Consider the following 19,796-nt stretch of genomic DNA (forward strand, 5'->3'; position numbering starts at 1 on the left):
GATGTGGGCGCCGTGTGTGCCCCCGCTACTGAGGATAGTGAGGGACTACCCCTCCCTGATTTATTAGACACCGCCCCGTGTACTAATGACCAAGTAAGCTTGGGTCAAAACTTAAACTCCTTAGAGAAAGGTGAGGCATCTCAACTGCTTCAGGGATACCAAGAAATGTTTTCGGCCATACCAGGCTATACCTCCACTGCGGTACATCGTTTAGAAACCCAGGGAGAAACGCCGTTACGGCAGCAACCATATCGTATCCGTGAGGCAGTACATGAAAGTATGCTCCCCGAGATAAGAGATATGCTAAAGCTAGGGGTTATAGAACCCTCACAAAGTCCTTGGGCTTCACCGGTAGTACTAGTAACGAAGCGCGATGGCACCACATGCTTCTGTGTAGACTATCGGAGGCTCAATGATCGCACCATAACCGACGCCTACCCCACGCCCAGAATAGATGAGCTCTTAGACCGTATGGCTGGGGGGAATTACTTGACTACCCTGGACTTGTGCAAGGGGTATTGGCAGATCCCCTTGGAGCCTGCGGCCATTCCCAAGTCAGCATTCGTCACTCCATTTGGGCTATACCAATTCAAGGTTATGCCCTTTGGGATGAAGAATGCCCTGGCTACTTTTCAGAGGATGGCCGATAGGCTCCTGGAGGGGTTCCAGGACTTTGCACGTGCATATCTAGATGATATTGACATCTATAGCCGCACATGGGAGGACCACCTGGGTCACGTGTCCAGGTTACTCAAGCGAATCCACCTCGCAGGGCTCACCTTGAAACCTGACAAATGTCATGTAGGCATGGCCGAGGTACAGTATCTCGGCCACAGGGTAGGTTCCGGTTGGCAGCGTCCAGAGCCGGCTACAGTAGAGGCCATAGCTAATTGGCCCCAACCCCATCCAAAACCCAGGTACTAGCCTTTTTAGAGACGGCCGGTTACTACCGAAAATTTGTCCCAGAGTACAGCGCCCTGGCCAAACCCCTCACCGACCTTACCAAAAAGGCCCTACCAAAACAGGTCTCCTGGACCCCAGAGTGCGCGGACGCTTTCCAGAAACTTAAAGCGGCATTGAGTGAGGCTCCTGTGTTGGCAGCACCAAACCACACTAAACAATTTCTTGTCCACACAGATGCCTCCATGTTTGGGTGGGGAGCCGTGTTGAGCCAAGTGGGAGACGACGGCATGGAACACCCGGTGGCATATCTCAGCCGTAAACTTTTGCCCAGAGAGGTCAGCTATGCCACCGTGGAGAAAGAGTGCCTAGCCCTAGTTTGGGCACTCAAGAAACTTCAGCCCTATCTGTATGGATGGGCATTTACCCTTATGACCGACCACAACCCCCTTGTGTGGCTAAACCGGGTAGCTGGTGACAACCCCAGGCTATTACGGTGGAGCCTAGCCCTTCAGCCCTATAATTTTACAATGCAATACCGTCCGAGCAAACAAAACGGTAATGCAGATGGTTTGTCCCGACAGACTGAACTGGACTCTTAAAAATACTTTTCTCGGTCATCCCCAAGCCAACCCGAAAGGGTCTAGGCGGGTATGCCGACCCATGGACTTATAGGGGAGCAGTGTGAAGAAATTAGCCTTTTATTCGGTATTTCTTCAGTTTTCCCTTCGGTAGATGGAACTACCGAACAAAGACCACCCCCTGGCTCATTTAACTTCAAAGCGTCAATTAAACCTCTACATGTGCGGCCAGCGTTCGTACTACCGAACGCCACGTGACTGAGAAAATCGCGGCCATCTTTTTTCAGACGAACAAAGGCAGCGGGACTTGGTCGTCGAGTGTCTGGAACTAAAATCGGACACTCGACTTCCCAAACACCAGTCTCAAACACACGAACACTGGATCTATATGTACCGATTAGCTAGAAGAGCGGTAATTAAAGACAGTTCATTTTGTACCCTTCTTCTTGACTTTGGCTGATGTTTGGGGATTCGTATGCTTTACTAAGGGAATTATCTTGTAAAGCTATTGGTATTTCGTATGGATTTTCGTCTATTGCAACTACCGAATGGAGAGCTATATATACTGGGCTCTGGCGGTTCGGGAGGAAACTACCGAAGGAGGTTTAAATATACTTGGTTTCCTTACGACATCTTAAACTATTGAAGATTAGGGGAGAGTCTGATGGGTGTAAGCAGGCTGTTCCAAAGGAAAGGAGTCATCCACGAGAAATCTTGCAAAAGCGAGTTAGCAGTAAGGATGCAGGATAAAGTCACCGGCAGAGCGGAGAGATCAAGTACCCACAAATTAGTGAAGAAATGTAACAGGAGCTGGAGTTTTTTTTATAGCTTTATAGGTAAGGGTTGGTATTTTTGATTGACTCATATAGGGTACATGGAGCCAATGTAAGGATTTACAGAGGGGAGAGGTGTGAGAGGAGCGACAGGAGATTAAAATCAGCCTAGCAGCAGCATTCATTACAAACTATAACAAGGCTTCTGGGGAGACCAATTGGGAAAGAATGCAAGGAATTACTAGAGCAATAACAAGCTCCTTAGCAGCATCTAGGGTAAGAAAAGATATTACCGAGACAGCAAGCTCAAGCTTGCAAGGCGAGGCTGATGCGGGTAACATAAACTTGCACAGAGAGTGAAAAAGGAGGAGCAATATAGAGAGGTTGAGTTCTAAAAAATGGGAAAATATTCAATCAGGGATTGGAAGAAAGACAAGCAGTGACACATTCTAGAAGAGCGGGGGAGAGATCAGGAGAGGAAAGATATATCTGGGTGTCACCAACATACAGAAGATAACTGAATCCAAAGGAATTAATACATTTGGATACGGGGAGGTGGTGTCATTAGAAAAGCAAATACTGAATGAATGTTGGGAGAGATAGGATGACACTCATGAGAGGACTGTGTTACAGAGACCAAGGAATTGAAGAGTTTAAAGAAGGAGGACATGATCAACAGTGTCAAAGACTGCAGAGAGGTCAAGAAGAATTAGTATAGAGTAGTTACCTTTGGATTTAGCTGTGATTAGATTATTAACTTTAATCAGAATTGTCTTAGTAGAGTGGTGGGGGCAGAAGCCAGATTGAAGAGGATTGAGGAGAGAGTTGGAATTGAGAAAGTAAACCAAACAGGTAATGAAAAAATGTTCCAGAAGTTTTGAGTAGAAAGGGAGAAGGGATTTGGACCGATAGTTGGAAAGGGAAGATAGGCCAAGTGATGGCTTTTTAAAGACAGGTACGATAGTAGTATGTTTAAGGGGAGCGTGGACAATGCCATAAGAAAGAAAGCAGTTGAAGATATGCGTTAAGGATGGCACAAGACAGGGAGAGAAAGATCTGATAAGGTGAGATGGGGCATGATCAAGCAGACAAGTGGTAAGGCAAGAAGAAAGGAGAAGCACAGCCACCTCTTCAGTAGCCAGGGAGAAGGCCTAAATGGTAGGAAAGGCTTAGTCAAAGTGCGATTGAGAGAGAGATTGAAGGGGGGAGAATTATTTCCTTTACTGGTTGATCATGTCAGCAAAATAGCATGCAAAGCTATCAGCTACAAATGTACTTTGTGTGTGGCTACAGCAGGGCGAAGAAGAAAGTTGAAGGTTCTCCTTGAGATGCATGTTTGGAGCAGGGCTGCAGCGTCTGGGGCAGAAGTGAGGGTAGCATTATATGAGGAGAAAGCCAGAGAGGGACAGGAGAAGGTAGGGATGGATGAGAGTTGAAAATGGACATCAGCTGACAGTAGCTGGAGGTAAAGAGAAATTCGGAATTAGGCTAGGAATATTGGGCGAGGGGGCTCTCAAGAACAAAAGAGAGATGGTGATTGGACAGAAGAAATGGAGTGTTACAGAGATTAGAAACCATGCATGCATCTGAAAAAAGGATCAGGGGTATTGCAGGCTACATGCATGGGAGAATTAGCCCTCTGGGATAGTCCAAGGGAGGAAGCAACTGAAAGAAGATTTGTGGCTACTGAGGTCATATATATTAATATCAAAATACACGTATAATGCAATGATATATATTTATTTTAAGTGTAAAATATGTTATTTACATTTTATTAGCTTGTTTTTTTAAATATATATAACGGGAGATCTGCCGGATTACCCAGGCAGTCCCATTGCAGGCAAATCTGTCCATAAGGCCTATATGAGACAAGTGATCATGGAGAAATGAACAAGACCACCAGAAGTGTGCCTAGCCCTGATTCCTCAACAACCCTTCCAATATTGAGCAGTCCTTGACAAGTAGATCTTACAGAGACGGTCTGGAAACGTGTACCTTTTAAGCAGATTTTTTTGTAAATGTCATACTGTTTAGAGCAATTTGAAAATCTATGAAGGGCCCTAAATGGTGTTTCCATATTTAACCATAATATTATTTCAAAGAAAAGCATTCTAGCAATCTGAGTAACGTACCGATAAATGTTACGCAATTAGAAGCGTTTATGCTTTTGTATAACCAATATGGTGCCATGACAAATGTATATAATAATTATGCCATACCTTCTAGTAGATCACAAACAGTGATTCAAGATCACATTCCTGTTAAGATTCTTTGAAACACACTGTTTGAGCTTTACTGCTTATATAACTGGAAACATAGACATACAGAGGAACAGATTTAATTTGCGATTCATCAAAGCCTGTCTTATGAAGACATGAAACTAGAAGGCCACCATCGAGGGGGAAAGGACAGTGTTAAGAGACTCAATGAGGCCCTTTCCTACAACTACTTCTGTTGAAATATTGTCTTTAACAACGCCTTACCAAAAAAACAAAAAAACTTAAAACCTTACATGAGCAAACATTTATCTAATGATAGTTGCTAGACTACTACCACTGCAAATTTGGTTATTTTGCTTGTGAATGTGGAACATAGTTAAAAGTTACCATGAACAAATTACATATTCATTAATGTCATTAGTGATTTTCAACTATTTTCATGGCATCCAACCTAAATAAGAACTATTTTAATTGATAGCAAAACAATCATTAAATTATACCCGTTAGTAAATCATACAACACGTTTTTAAGCAAATGTACGGTTTGATTCCAGGTGCACAGTTTGGATTGGGTCAGCAGTTTTACTTACAGGTGAGAAAGAATGAATAAAAAAAAAAAATAAAAAAAAAAAAGATGAAACAGAAACTGATCCCATGAAAAATGATGGCCCTGTCTGATAGAGATGAAACTAAGAACAAAGGCTATATGCAGAAAAATATCAGGATACAAAAGGAACAGCGATTAAATTAGAATCCATGACAGGCGCTCCAGGTGTAAATATGTAATGTATATTTTAATACTTACTAATCTCTGAAACATTTCGTAAGAATACATCTAGACATTTTAAAAGTCTTCATATATACCTTCAACAGAATCCAGTGTCATCTTCTTCACTTTAAACAATCAGAGTTTTGGCTAACGAGTCAAGCTACAGGCTACAGATGTTGTGCGATTTTTATCAGGGAGGATTGTTCTATTGAGATAGTATTGGTCTTTGAAGGGAAGAAAGAACAAGTACCCAAACAGGCAAAAATATATATATATATATAATAATAATAATAAAAGTAATCCAGAGAGAAAATAATGGTTGTGACAAGCATTGAGCAAGTGCCTGAGAACAAGATGTGAGGAGACAATGTCTAGAATGAATTACCCAGCAATCTTTGCTATATAACACCTCTGGAGCAGTAGCATAACCACACATGCGGTGTGCAATGTTAATATCTGACTATACATATATATATATATATATATATATATATATATATATATATATATATATATAAATATAAGAAATTAACCCAATGCCCTACTTGTTACAAAGTGATGATTTTTGTTTAGTTACAAAAAATACCAAGCACGATCTCAGAGAAACCTATAGTCAATACAGAGATTAATTAGAAAGATACTTCATACCCCAGGTCATTTTATGTTTAGTGTTGCTTGTGTAATCATTTGCTACAAAAAAAAAAAAAACCTATTAGTTTGTGCCTCAATCATTACCGCCAAGGGTCCTCAAACTCCGGCTCCCCAGATGTTGCTGAACTACAACTCCCATGATTCTCTGGCTATCTATGTAATTCAGAGAATCATGGGAGTTGTAGTTCAGCAACATCTGTGGGGGCGGAGTTTGAGGACCCATGATTTCCGCTATTCCCTGCCAATCTCCAATCTGTTCAGGTAATGTTCTTATTTTATGGGTGCACACTTTTCTATGTTCCTTGACTACAGCTACAAAAATGCTGACAATATGACTGAATACATTTCTGCAAAGTCCAAATTTTCTGCCTTCGCCCTATATGGGTTGTATGGGTATGACACACATTGTGCACAGAGTAAAGAGGAAATTTAGAATCACAAATTCAGAATATTAAACAGAGAACAGAAGCACTAATGATCCTGAAATCATGTGAGTGGATAGAGAGTCTTGTAGTACCTCAAAAATGTATTACCTTAACATAAAACATGGTGGGTATAAGGTTCTAGATGCATTTGATGGTGATATTTTGTTAAATGTTTTTAGCACTGTTTTGTAGTGCTTTTTAATGTTTGAGCACATAACTAGTTTATTGTATAATCCGGTAAAATGTTATTTTGATTTACACCCTATATATATATTTGTATTCATGTAACTTTTTTTGAGAGACATTTGCTCAAACATATTATAGTGCCAAAACCCACTGTAAATATCTCTCTAGTGGCTGCGGGTTTCAATTGTATTACACTATTCTGTCTTATTCTTTTCCCCTACATGCACCCTTTTAATGTCTTTGTGAATTATGTTTTGTTCCTGGGAGCAGTGAAAGTGTAGATATCTTTGTATATTTATTTTTGCAGAGTAAGGGAAGGCATATTAAAAAAAAGTGAAGCTGTGACTATAGTTAAATTAGAAGTGTAGTATCATGTTAAAGAATGAGTTTTTGACAGATATATCATTTATAAGTGGAAACACTCCCAAGTTCTGATTATAGATAATGATAATCTACAGAATTAATTTGTAAAATACACAAAACAAATACATATATTCTATACAGAAAGCAAAAAGAAGGGCATAAAGAAAAGAAAAAAGGTGGAAGCTACAGGAAAGACACTCAAAAGATGGGGTTAACCCACAATGGACTACCAAGGTAGTAACAGGAAAGAGGAGACAAGCTATGAGTGCCCTTAGTGGATCAAAATATCATTAAAATTTAACTTTTAATAGTACAAAAAATATAAAACAATTGGAGGAAAAAAAAAATTTGAAAATAACTTTTAGTGAATTTACAGTAAGTGTAAACGTATGTACAGCGAAACAAAAGAAAAGAACCAAAAAATAAATGCTAATCAAAATCTGTAAGCTAGATGGTGAATACACGTATACCTATATTATAATGGTATATTTGTGCACATAGTATCGCGGCACATCTACCCCAAGTTGCAATGTGGGTGACATTCGATACTTCAAGTAGTGTGCAATTCGGAGAATACTGAATTGGGGTCTAATGGGCAGCTGCTGCCGAGTTTCTGAGCATGAATCAGCCCTGTGACCTATGTAAAGAGAGACCTTCAATCGCTGATAAAATGTCCAGCATATTTGACAGGTCTGTTAAACGATCACAGTCAAGATGAGGATTAATCTTTCTAGTGATAAATCATAATTAAATGAAGTGCTGTACAAATATACACAGAAAATATGGTAGCTGTATGCAACTGATAGTCCAATAGCAATCAGTGTAACGTGTGAGCGACCAATTAGACAAAAAAAAATCAAACACTGAAAGTGCTGGTAATCAACCCTGTGACCTATGTAGAGAGAGACCTATACTCGCTGTTAAGATATCCAGCATACTTATTGACAGGTCTACAATGGTCACAGTGCAGATATGGTTCCTTCTTTATAGTGATAAATTATACATAAATAAGATGCTATACAAATGTTCATTAAAGATATAGTTGCTACATTCTTTATAGTGATAAATTATACACAAATTAGGTGCTGTACAAATATACACTAAAGATATAGCTACATTGGATACATAAAAACACAGAGGACCTGTTCATACGTTTTCAGGATACCTCTGGTATAAGTGACTTGCAACAAAACAAAGTTGTAGTTAGCTTGCAACAAGACAAAGTTGCAGTAAGAACTGAAATAGTAACAGTAATAATTTACTTGGTAAACGGAGTGGAATGTTGCCACCAACTGCATGTAAGTAATGGAGCTGAAATAGCCCAAACTGAACCACAATAACTGTTATAGCCAGCAGACACAGAGGGAGGGGGTAGTATCACGATCGAATGTGTACTGAAGGTGAAAAAATAATGCACAGTGGCATAGATCTACCCCACAATGTAGTCTGCTCCGGTCATAACAGGAGTGGTGAACAGGATCCTTCAGAGAGTGCGGTCATGTCGATCTGAGGACCACACACTGAGCTGTTGCACTAATCATCATTATATACCAGTGGTTCCCAAACCAGACCTCATGACCCAGTTATCTCAGTATCTCCACTGGAATAAAAAAGGGAAACACATAAATTATGGATTGTTGGTGGGCTATGAGGACTGGATTGGGGTATACTGCTCTATACTATAGCATGCTAAATCTAATTACTTTTAAATCTTAAAATATATTTTTCTCCATGTATGGGTCTTTTATTTTATTTTCCATATGGACTATTTCTTTAATGTGCAATTTCGCATGCCACTATATTAATTATTTGGGACATTATATTTCACTCTATGTCCCCTCTGGCTGTATATTATTATTATTTTTTATTCGAAAAAGACTTATGTCTTCTATTTACCCCCATAGTCCAGGCTGTTAATTCACAGCCTTCTATCCACCTTTCTTTCTAGTTCCCATCAGTATTATTTAATTAAATCTCACTACGATTGTACTTGCGTTCCACAGATGGAACGCATAGCTAGACTGATTCTATTAGCGCCGCGTCACTTCCGGCGCGCCATATACGGTCTCCCTTTCATATTGCCAAACAGCATAATATACAGCTAGTTATTCTATGTAGATATGCACAATCACATTCAGTTAATCACCTAACCCCACCGGAACGCAGCGTTACTATTTTGGTAACGTTTGCGTTCCACCAGTGGAACGCACAGCAAATCTCTGTGTTTTTATGCCGCGTCACTTCCGGTGTGACGCGTGCGGTTCACCAATGGATACAGGAAACAGGAAACTCCAATCAAGACACACCAGGATGGAATTTACATTGAGAAATCTCATATATAAACGGACTCTTTCAGGACATATCCACACTTCTGAAGAAGCCTTTTTGATAGGCAAAACGCGTAAAGTGGACTTTGAAAGACTTTTTAAATAGCACTCTTATTTATTTTATCCTATTTTTGTTTAAATAAATTCTTTGTTTATATACATTTGAATTTTATTTTTTCATATATATCATATATATCCTTAGACGGGGATTGTTCCGTCCAGGTGCACTAACGGCAGAGCTCTAGGTTAGCTCTGGGATATGTGAGTGGAAAACTATTAGTATTATTCATCTACATACTTATTGTACTAAGCATATTGCACTATTATTCTTTGTATGTTCCTTTTTATTTTCTGAGGTCATATTGTGTAAGAGGATCATTACTTCAAATATTGTGTACATATACTCTTTTGTATATTCATCTAGTTCTTTATATTTAAGGCGCGGTCTCCTCCCTTTTTTTCTCACGTCACTTCTTTACAAGGTTGGGGTTCCTTGTATTGGTCACTGCAGCCTAATATTTCATATAGTGAGCGCCTAATTCATCCATCCTTTTGTACTTTTAAATCTTGTTTATTCCCTTGTAAGAATTTACTTATTCAAAGCAAGTATTTCAATGAACGATGTTCTAGATGAGAGTGGTTCATGCAAAGATTGTAGTTCCAGTAATTTTTATGAACATTGTTCTTTCCAAAATTATATCCAGGGACTTTAACTAATGTATTTATTTTAATGTGAATCCATTATGAGTGATATTGTATAATTCATGCATCAATTATGACCAACTTGTTTTATATTATAAGTCTAGTGTATTAGAATCATTACAGCAATCAAACTAATATCAGCAATGATAGCAGCCTCTCATGTTCGTATTTTGGTACTGTCCCAGACAACTAGGCTTTTAGTACCCCCAGGAATGGGTTCACCATGCAGTGAGTTGCAGGCTGTAGACAGATTGATAAAAGTAGCAAAGATAAAAAATACATTTCCAAAATAGTTATTTTCATGGCCTAAATTTCTACTGTTTAGTGCAAAAACTAACCATCGATGCCGTTAAAGAAAGAATGAGTGCCTGTTAAAGTACACAAATAAAACTGGAAAGCTGTTGAATATGTTATCGATAGAAATGCACTTTAAAATAAATTATAACTACCCATTTAATGACTGTATTTACAGGTACCCAATAAATATCATGCTTATAAGATGGCAGTGCGAACAGCATGATAACATTTCCCTTTGGCTTCTTTTGTGCTTTAAGCGTAGTATGTTTTTTAAGAAACTGGAAAAAATGAATAGCCGGTAGCTAGATTTCAATCCCCTGGATAGACTCATTTCACCATTAACACGGAATATTTATTACACACACATTGCCATTTATTACACAGAAACAGGATTAAAATAATGCAGGAGAAATGTGAAATGAATCATTGCAAACTAAAACAGGCTGCTGATAGTGTGAGGCACAGGGAAGGAACGAGATGTAGAAGAATATTTACTGAATGACTGTTTCACAGAAGGCACATAGTTTAAGACCTGAGAGATCTTTAGCTGTGATTAATGCACTTAAACCATTGGATCCAGATGCAAAAAAAATCACAGTCAGATCATGATCCTGCATCGTCACAAGCCAGCAGGTTACTCTGACACATGAAAATGTTCACTGTATTCGTTTTAGGGCTTTAGCCAATGTCTAAGGCAGCAATCAATAGTTGTTAAAAGATTACATGGCACAGCAGTCTTATTTACAACTTTCATGGTCGAATCAGTAGTGAGTAATTGTGCAAGGTAAAAGGAAATTCTGCCAATTAATTTAAGGTTAACTTTATCGATGAATGCATCATGCTTGAACATCAACATCCTAACTATAAGGACATCAATTATGATAAAATGGAAAAAATGCAGAAAAAGTCATTAAAATCTTGTATAAATCTAAAAGATAATTATGGGCTCATATTTTACACTGTGTAATTAAGAAACTGGAGACTCTGACTCCCAACATATGTTCAGCCTGCAAGAGGTGTGAGAGTACCACAACCGCAGATCTCTGTTCCAAGCTGAGACCACGCCAAGGAAGACACTGCCAGTGGAGAGCAACGATTTACAGGACTATGCAGACTGTTTATAAGCTTAGACTTGAGAATGGTCACTACTTTCAACATCATCAGCCGATTACCTGATATGGGTCATATGTAATTCCAAATAAGAATTAAATAAGAAATAAATAATGAGACATACTTTGCATAATCTGGACAAAATTTCGTGTAACTCTACAGTTATACTTGTCTCTGGCATTCTATTACCATTTTAAGTATGTGTACCTCACTGGTTTGGTAATAATACTATTTTGACTATATATGAAGGGACAATTGTCACTGATGGAAAGCTTCTAATCGAATTCTGTTTGAATCTTCTGTGTGTCGCTGTGCAATGCCATATCTCAGCAACAATTCAATATATGGAGGCCAATACTGCTGGTCAACTACAATGTAAGGGTCATGCGGAGAATCCATCATTTTGTTTATCAAGTTCTGAAAAATGAAAAAATAAAGATCATATTTTAACATGAATATAGATATCCACTGCTTTTTTAAATTGTAATTTACAGCATCTCCGTTAAAGGAACCCTTCAAGCACCAGAACTATTACAATTAATTGTAGTGGTTACGGTGCCACAGTGCCCTGCCACCATCCAAGCATAATTATTTTTTTTTTTATTCTTTATTTTTGTTGTGCACAATAGTAACAGTAATCCTTGGTGGGCCACAACGGCGACCTCAAGGTATGGTAATAAACATTTGCAATACAGGTTGTGGTAATCGATAGTCAGGCACATTTTTTAAGTTAAAGAGATCAAGATTGCAACAGTATAGGTTTCCGATTAGCGTAAGTGATTTAGTCTGAAATGCACATTCCTATTATAAACAAGCTGGTCAATGAATTATATTCTAAAGTGTGTAACACATGTTATGGTACAATGCATAGGTATTCAAGTAATGTATTATCTTAGCGTGGTTGAGTAGCACTAGCAATATCCTAACAACATAGTAAATTGTATTCCTTTTAAACAGTTAGCACGGTTAGAGCAGATATAGGGGTAAATCTCCGTTAGCTGGCCGAACCCATTGGCAACCTTGCGTATGTGTGGCTATACGGTCTGGCACCTGGGAGATTGCACAAGACAATAGGACATTACTCTTTAAACTGGAGGCATATAGGAGGATATAGTTCTAGGAAGGTTAAATCGTGGAGTAAAACAGTGTCCTCACAGTGTCCTCAGTCTCTGGCGTCACATTTTTTGGGGGGGGGGGATGGGGGGGGTTCACCCAACTCCAGCCTTCGGCAGAAACCCTTGGTGTTCGGGGGGTTCCACGGTCCAGGGAAAGTCCAGGATTGCGGGTGTCTCCTCACCTCTCGCTTGCAGCAACGGTGCGCTCCCGACCCGGGATCTCCAGAAGGAAATCAGGTCCAGTGGTCTTGAGGGCCTGTTAGGACCCTGGTGCGCTGCCTTTTGCCTTGGTTCCGTTTGAGAGCTGATGCTTTTGCGCCATGAGCCCGGGTTCCGGTGCGGCCCAGGGTCTCCCCTGTCGGGGTTTTGCGGTGGGTCTTGTTCCCTGGTCGCCCTCGCTTATGTCCTGCTACCCTCCGCCGGTGTGGCTGGCACCTGTGGGGTACATCCCATTTCGCACTCGGTCCAGGAGGGCCCCCGGTTCGGGAATCCGTGGTTCGAGGTTTCCAAACGCCTGGAGGTGGCGTTCCCAGTCCCCCCTCAGCCGGGGCTGCTTGCGTTGCAGGCTTTATGTGGCTTGGTCCAGCAGTCTGCATGCATATCAGTAGTTGGGCCCAAAAATTGTCGAAGATGACCTCGATCGGGTCTCTCTCATTCTCGCTAGTGCCCGGTCAAGTAGGCTGGAGTTTGTCTCGCTTAGTTGGAGCAGATATGTCCGCCATTTCGGAGGTCCTGAGCCCCACATTGCTTGTAAGCGTCGCTGGCTGGATCGGGGGTTGTGGGGTGGGTGGTACTCTGTCTGGTGGGGACCGGGATAACCCCCACCGGTTCATAGGGGCGGGGGGAGGTTGTACTTGCTCTTGTGCTGTCATATGCGACTGGCGGGAAAGCGGCCGCCATTCCCCGCCGCCACCCGCGGTAGGCCTCACTCCGCTGCTGCGGTTCCCGGTAATCCCGGGTATCGATTTTGGCATCGCCAGGTTCGGGTAGTGCTCCCCAGTGCAGTGGTCCGCTTTGTTGGAGGTTTGTGGCACTTCAGCTCGGGTTAAGCCGTCGATTATGCGCTCGTCGGCAGGAGCTCAGGCAGAGCACGTCCTGTCCGCTCGCTTGCTAGGCTCCGCCCCCCTCCAAGCATAATTTGTCCCAAAAAATTTTTTTAACCTCAGTCTCACCAAGCACCTATGATCCTTCTGATCTTGTTGATCTGTGGATACAGATTTCAGTTTTGTTCAAGATAGGAACCCATTCTAGCATCTAATTAATGCTCTCAGCCAATGAATGAATGCCTATATCGACATTCGGATTCTCCAACTGAAAGAACAAAAGTAACATAGGTGCCCAGCAGGACAAGTGTCACACTTTCACTGACATGTCCACTGTCAGTCTGATGAAGATCTGCTTATCGAAATATTCCTTTTCTTGAGGAACCCACTGTTGCTATTCACCCCTACAAAACGAGTCAATGTAATCTTGTTTGAGCAGGACCCTCAGCACCTTCTGTTCCTGTATATCCAACTTCTATTTAGATATGCATGAAGGATAGCTAAGTATTTGTTAAACAGCTTTGTACAGATTTTGTTTTTCCTTCTCTGTGGAATGGAGCCTGCTTACTTTACCTAACATCCACTGATGCTATAAAAGTCAACAGTGAGTAAATATTTGTGAGGGACGTATGCACAGGTGTATGTTTCACCGCATACCTGCAACAGTAAAAAAAGAAAATGTGTACATATCCCTACAATCTATTTCTCCTAAAGCAAATGTCAAGTGGAAGCTTTAGGCATTTAAATATAGGTAATGTAGGAGATGGATGAGTGTTTTAAGTTACAATAGCAAATCTCCCCCTGGATGATATTATAAGATAAGGAATCTGATATGTTCTCTAGCTCTGGGGATTCACGCTGACAAGGATTTGGCTTACCAGAATATACATCTCACTTTATCTCTGCCAATGTCACAATGACCCAAGCTTTTACTAAGTCATTAAGAGCAACGTTTCCAGTAAGACTCATTTACAAAAGTAAAATGCCCAATATGTTCATTGGACTATCAAGGTTTCAAAGAAACAATACTGATATTACAGTTCTGATTTATTGAAGTACATTGGTGTTGTGGTAGGCTTATACAATGTATGATTGTATACTGTAACTAAACCCTCATTATTTTTGCCTAGGTTAGGTGTTTTAAAAAAAATACCCCAAAAAACATTACATTCTGTAAGAAATTGCTGTTTAGTAAATGAGTGAGTGCGCTGGATCTTGTATGTTGTATGAATTGGTCCAGCAACACCCTTATAATGTATGCATGTTCAGACCAACTCTCCGGATTTGTACCTCTCCCTGTCACAGATGGGAGTACCAACTTCGAATGGCCGAGCCATAGCTGTCCAAAATGAACTCAGGAGGGAGCCCAAACCCTCAGCTGGAGAAGCGGAAGGTCCCCTTTGCCGCCTTTAAGCAATTCTAGGAGAGCAAGGAGGAGATGACCCGCTTTTGTGGCGACTGAATGACACGGAGGCCTACCCGATGCCCCGGATAGACGAGCTACTTGACCGCATGGCTAGGGGACGATATCTGACCACCATCGCCCTGTGCAAGGGATACTGGCAGATTCCCCTGGCCAAGTGTGCTATCCCCAAGTTGGCCTTCCTCACCCTGTTCAGCCTGTACCAATTACAAGTATTGCCATTCGAGATGAAGAATGCCCCAGCTACCTTCCAGCATGTGGTGGATAGACTCCTTGATGGCCTCCAGGACTTCACCTGTTCGTACCTGGATGACATAGCGGTATTTAGCAATACCTGAAAGGCTCGCTTAGAGCACGTAGGGACACTTTTGGATGCTGGCTTAACCTTGAAGCCAGACAAGTATCATATTGGTGTGGCCGAGGTACAATATCTGGGATACCGGGTAGGGTGTGGAAAGCAATAGCCGGAGCCAGCCAAGATTGAGGTCATGGTAAATTGTCCCACACCCCGTACCAAGATACAAGTCATGGCTTTCTTGGGGACATCTGTTTACTACCAATGCTTGGTCCCCAACAACAGTGCCATCGCCAAATCCCTGAACGACTTGACTAGAAAGAATCTCCGTAGGCAGGTCCTTTGACGAAAATTGCCTTCCAGACTCTATAACATGCCCTGATTAATGGCCGCACCAGATCCTAACAAACTCTTTATCGTAAACACAGATTCCTTGATATTTGGTCTGCAAGCAGTTTTGAGCCAGCAGGAAACTCTTGCCCAGCGCTCCACACCACCACCTGTCACTAAAAGTACTGTATTCACTCACATATACGAGATAATACCTCCCAACTCTACACTATCTCCAGCGGTCACAGAGACATGAAAACCTCGAAGCAAGCTCGCAGAGGCACGACGTGCCTCACAGTGTGCATCCTACAAATCATCTTGCACTCTATGTTGGATATCGGAGTTGTCGCGGTCCGGCAAAATTTCACAGAGGTTGCTCTCAGTCCCTGGAACACCAAATAGAGCACTATTTGGAGGGGTGACTGAGGAGGTGGTGAGGCAACATACAGCACCAAGGACTTGAGGGAGCTTGTTGCACCAACGGAAAGAGGCATCATTGAAGGTGACCAGCACTTTTCACCCAGCACCTGGAAACTCAGCGCAGGATCAGAGGATGCTCGTGCCTTGGTCAAAACGTTAGGCATCGTTTGGACAGAATAGGGAGAGCTATCTGGAAGTGGCACAAGTTTTGGGATGCAGGCACAGGAACACTGTTTTTTTATGTGTAAATGTTAGTGCGAAGTTGTCTTTCCAAATTGTTTTTTGCATTTTTGTTCAATATAACGAAAAGGATAACAAGATCTAGCTGGAGAATAGTGCTTATAACAGGAGCATGTTTACAGACAAATATGAAAAGATCACTCGCAGGGCTGTCCAACCTAGGGCTGCATGAAAAAAACAAGAATTATCAGAGGGCTGCATGCAAAGTTATACATTTATGACATACCTTATAGTATTTGTTAATAAAAAAATATAAAAAAAATTATGAATAACTACTTCTTAATCAGGGCTCGAGTCCTGCAGGAACGCGTGGGAACGGCGTTCCTGCACTTTTTCCACAGCAGGAACGCCGTTCCCATTACTAGTCCTGCAGGACCCAGGGCTGGCACAAGCGGCTGCCAGAGCAGGGGGAGCACAAATCCGAATCCCCTGCCTCTGACTGGGGACTCGGATTTTTAAACTCACCTCTCCCCCTGCAGTCAGTGGAGTCGTCCAGCCTCTCCTGATGATGTCAGTAGGAGGGGGGCGTGACTTTCTCTGCTCTTCTCACAGTACCGCTGGGGAGCAGAGGAAGTCACGCCCCCTCCTACTGACATCATCAGGAGAGGCCTACTCCACTGACTGCAGGCTGCAGGCTCCACATCCTGTCCCAGCCCTCCTGGCCCAAGGTAAGCCTCAGGGAGGGGGGAAGGCACTTTAGTTTGTTTTTTTGTTTAGTTTGTTTCCTCAGTCCCTGTCCCCCTATTTAAGGCCCTGTCCCCCCTCCTCAGTTCCTGCCCCCCTCCTTAGTCCCTTTCCCCAGTCCCTGTCCCCCTCCTCAAGCCCTATCCCCTTACTCAGTCCCTGTCCCCCTCCTCAGGCCTGTCCCTTTCCTGAGTCCCTGTCCCCCTATTTAAGGCCCTGTCCCCCTCCTCAGTCCCTGTCCCCTATTTAAGGCCCTGTCCCCCCTCCTCAGTCCCTGTCCCCCTATTTAAGTCCCTGTCCCCCTATTTAAGGCCCTGTCCCCCCTCCTCAGTTCCTGCCCCCCTCCTCAGTCCCTGTCCCCCCTCCTCAGTCCCTGTCCCCTTATTTAAGGCCCTGTCCCCCCTCCTCAGTTCCTGCCCCCCTCCTTAGTCCCTTTCCCCAGTCCCTGTCCCCCTCCTCAAGCCCTATCCCCTTACTCAGTCCCTGTCCCCCTCCTCAGGCCTGTCCCTTTCCTCAGTCCCTGTCCCCCTATTTAAGGCCCTGCCCCCCCTCCTCAGTCCCTGTCCCCCTATTTAAGGCCCTGCCCCCCCTCCTCAGTCCCTGTCCCCCTATTTAAGGCCCTGTCCCCCCTCCTCAGTCCCTGCCCCCCTCCTCAGTCCCTGCCCCCGCCTCAGTCCCTGCCCCCCTCCTCAGTCCCTGCCCCCCTCCTCAGTCCCTGTCCCCCTATTTAAGGCCCTGTCCCCCTCCTCAGTCCCTGTCTCCCTCCTTATTCCCTTTCCCCAGTCCCTGCCCCCCTCCTCAAGCCCTATCCCCTTACTCAGTCTCTGTCCCCCTCCTCAGTCCCTGCCCCCATCCTCAGGCCTGTCCCTTTCCTGAGTCCCTGTCTCCCTATTTAAGGCCCTGTTCCCCTTCCTCAGTTCCTGCCCCTCTCCTCAGTTCCTGCCTCCCTTCCTCAGGCCCTGTCCCCCTTCCTCAGTCCCTGTCCCCCTTCCTCAGTCCCTGTCCCCCTTCCTCAGTCCCTGTCCCCCTTCCTCAGTCCCTGTCCCCCTCCTCAAGCCCTATCCCCTTACTCAGTCCCTGTCCCCCTCCTCAGGCCTGTCCCTTTCCTGAGTCCCTGTCCCCCTATTTAAGGCCCTGTCCCCCTCCTCAGTCCCTGTCCCCCTATTTAAGGCCCTGTCCCCCCTCCTCAGTCCCTGTCCCCCTATTTAAGGCCCTGTCCCCCTATTTAAGGCCCTGTCCCCCCTCCTCAGTTCCTGCCCCTCTCCTCAGTCCCTGTCCCCCCTCCTCAGTCCCTGTCCCCTTATTTAAGGCCCTGTCCCCCCTCCTCAGTTCCTGCCCCCCTCCTTAGTCCCTTTCCCCAGTCCCTGTCCCCCTCCTCAAGCCCTATCCCCTTACTCAGTCCCTGTCCCCCTCCTCAGGCCTGTCCCTTTCCTCAGTCCCTGTCCCCCTATTTAAGGCCCTGCCCCCCTCCTCAGTCCCTGTCCCCCTATTTAAGGCCCTGCCCCCCCTCCTCAGTCCCTGTCCCCCTATTTAAGGCCCTGTCCCCCCTCCTCAGTCCCTGCCCCCCTCCTCAGTCCCTGCCCCCTCCTCAGTCCCTGCCCCCCTCCTCAGTCCCTGCCCCCCTCCTCAGTCCCTGTCCCCCTCCTCAGTCCCTGTCCCCCTATTTAAGGCCCTGTCCCCCTCCTCAGTCCCTGTCTCCCTCCTTATTCCCTTTCCCCAGTCCCTGCCCCCCTCCTCAAGCCCTATCCCCTTACTCAGTCTCTGTCCCCCTCCTCAGTCCCTGCCCCCATCCTCAGGCCTGTCCCTTTCCTGAGTCCCTGTCTCCCTATTTAAGGCCCTGTTCCCCTTCCTCAGTTCCTGCCTCCCTTCCTCAGGCCCTGTCCCCCTTCCTCAGTCCCTGTCCCCCTTCCTCAGTCCCTGTCCCCCTTCCTCAGTCCCTGTCCCCCTTCCTCAGTCCCTGTCCCCCTTCCTCAGTCCCTGTCCCCCTTCCTCAGTCCCTGTCCCCCTCCTCAAGCCCTATCCCCTTACTCAGTCCCTGTCCCCCTCCTCAGGCCTGTCCCTTTCCTGAGTCCCTGTCCCCCTATTTAAGGCCCTGTCCCCCTCCTCAGTCCCTGTCCCCCTATTTAAGGCCCTGTCCCCCTTCCTCAGTCCCTGTCCCCCTATTTAAGGCCCTGTCCCCCCTCCTCAGTCCCTGTCCCCCTATTTAAGGCCCTTTCCCCCCTAATCAGTTCCTGCCCCCCTCCTCAGTCCCTGTCCCCTTATTTAAGGCCCTGTCCCCCCTCCTCAGTTCCTGCCCCCCTCCTTTGTCCCTTTCCCCAGTCCCTGTCCCCCTTACTCAGTCCCTGTCCCCCTCCTCAGGCCTGTCCCTTTCCTCAGTCCCTGTCCCCCTATTTAAGGCCCTGTCCCCCCATCTCAGTCCCTGTCCCCCTATTTAAGGCCCTGCCCCCCTCCTCAGTCCCTGTCCCCCTATTTAAGGCCCTGTCCCCCCTCCTCAGTCCCTGCCCCCCTCCTCAGTCCCTGTCCCCCTGCTCAGTCCCTGTCCCCCTCCTCAGTCCCTGTCCCCCTCCTCAGTCCCTGTCCCCCTCCTCAGTCCCTGTCCCCCTATTTAAGGCCCTGTCCCCCTCCTCAGTCCCTGTCTCCCTCCTTATTCCCTTTCCCCAGTCCCTGCCCCCCTCCTCAAGCCCTATCCCCTTACTCAGTCCCTGTCCCCCTCCTCAGTCCCTGCCCCCATCCTCAGGCCTGTCCCTTTCCTGAGTCCCTGTCCCCCTATTTAAGGCCCTGTTCCCCTTCCTCAGTTCCTGCCCCTCTCCTCAGTTCCTGCCTCCCTTCCTCAGGCCCTGTCCCCCTTCCTCAGTCCCTGTCCCCCTTCCTCAGTCATTGTCCCCCTTCCTCAGTCCCTGTCCCCCTCCTCAGTCCCTGTCCCCCTCCTCAGTCCCTGTCCCCC

The 19,796-nt window shown here is 44.7% G+C and overlaps 1 protein-coding gene across 1 annotated transcript in view; it reads right to left on the reverse strand.

The window, feature by feature from the left end:
- Nucleotides 1–11,450: 11,450 nt before the first annotated feature.
- Nucleotides 11,451–19,796, reverse strand: part of CENPK (centromere protein K) — a 51,878-nt gene continuing 43,532 nt past the window's right edge. The window contains exon 11 of the mRNA XM_063454069.1: nt 11,451–11,719. Coding sequence (XP_063310139.1) covers nt 11,561–11,719 — 159 coding nt within the window. The 3' untranslated portion in view covers nt 11,451–11,560. The remainder of the gene's footprint in view (nt 11,720–19,796) is intronic.

The sequence above is a fragment of the Pelobates fuscus genome, chromosome 5 (genome assembly GCF_036172605.1).
Source record: "Pelobates fuscus isolate aPelFus1 chromosome 5, aPelFus1.pri, whole genome shotgun sequence".
Lineage (NCBI taxonomy): Eukaryota > Metazoa > Chordata > Amphibia > Anura > Pelobatidae > Pelobates > Pelobates fuscus.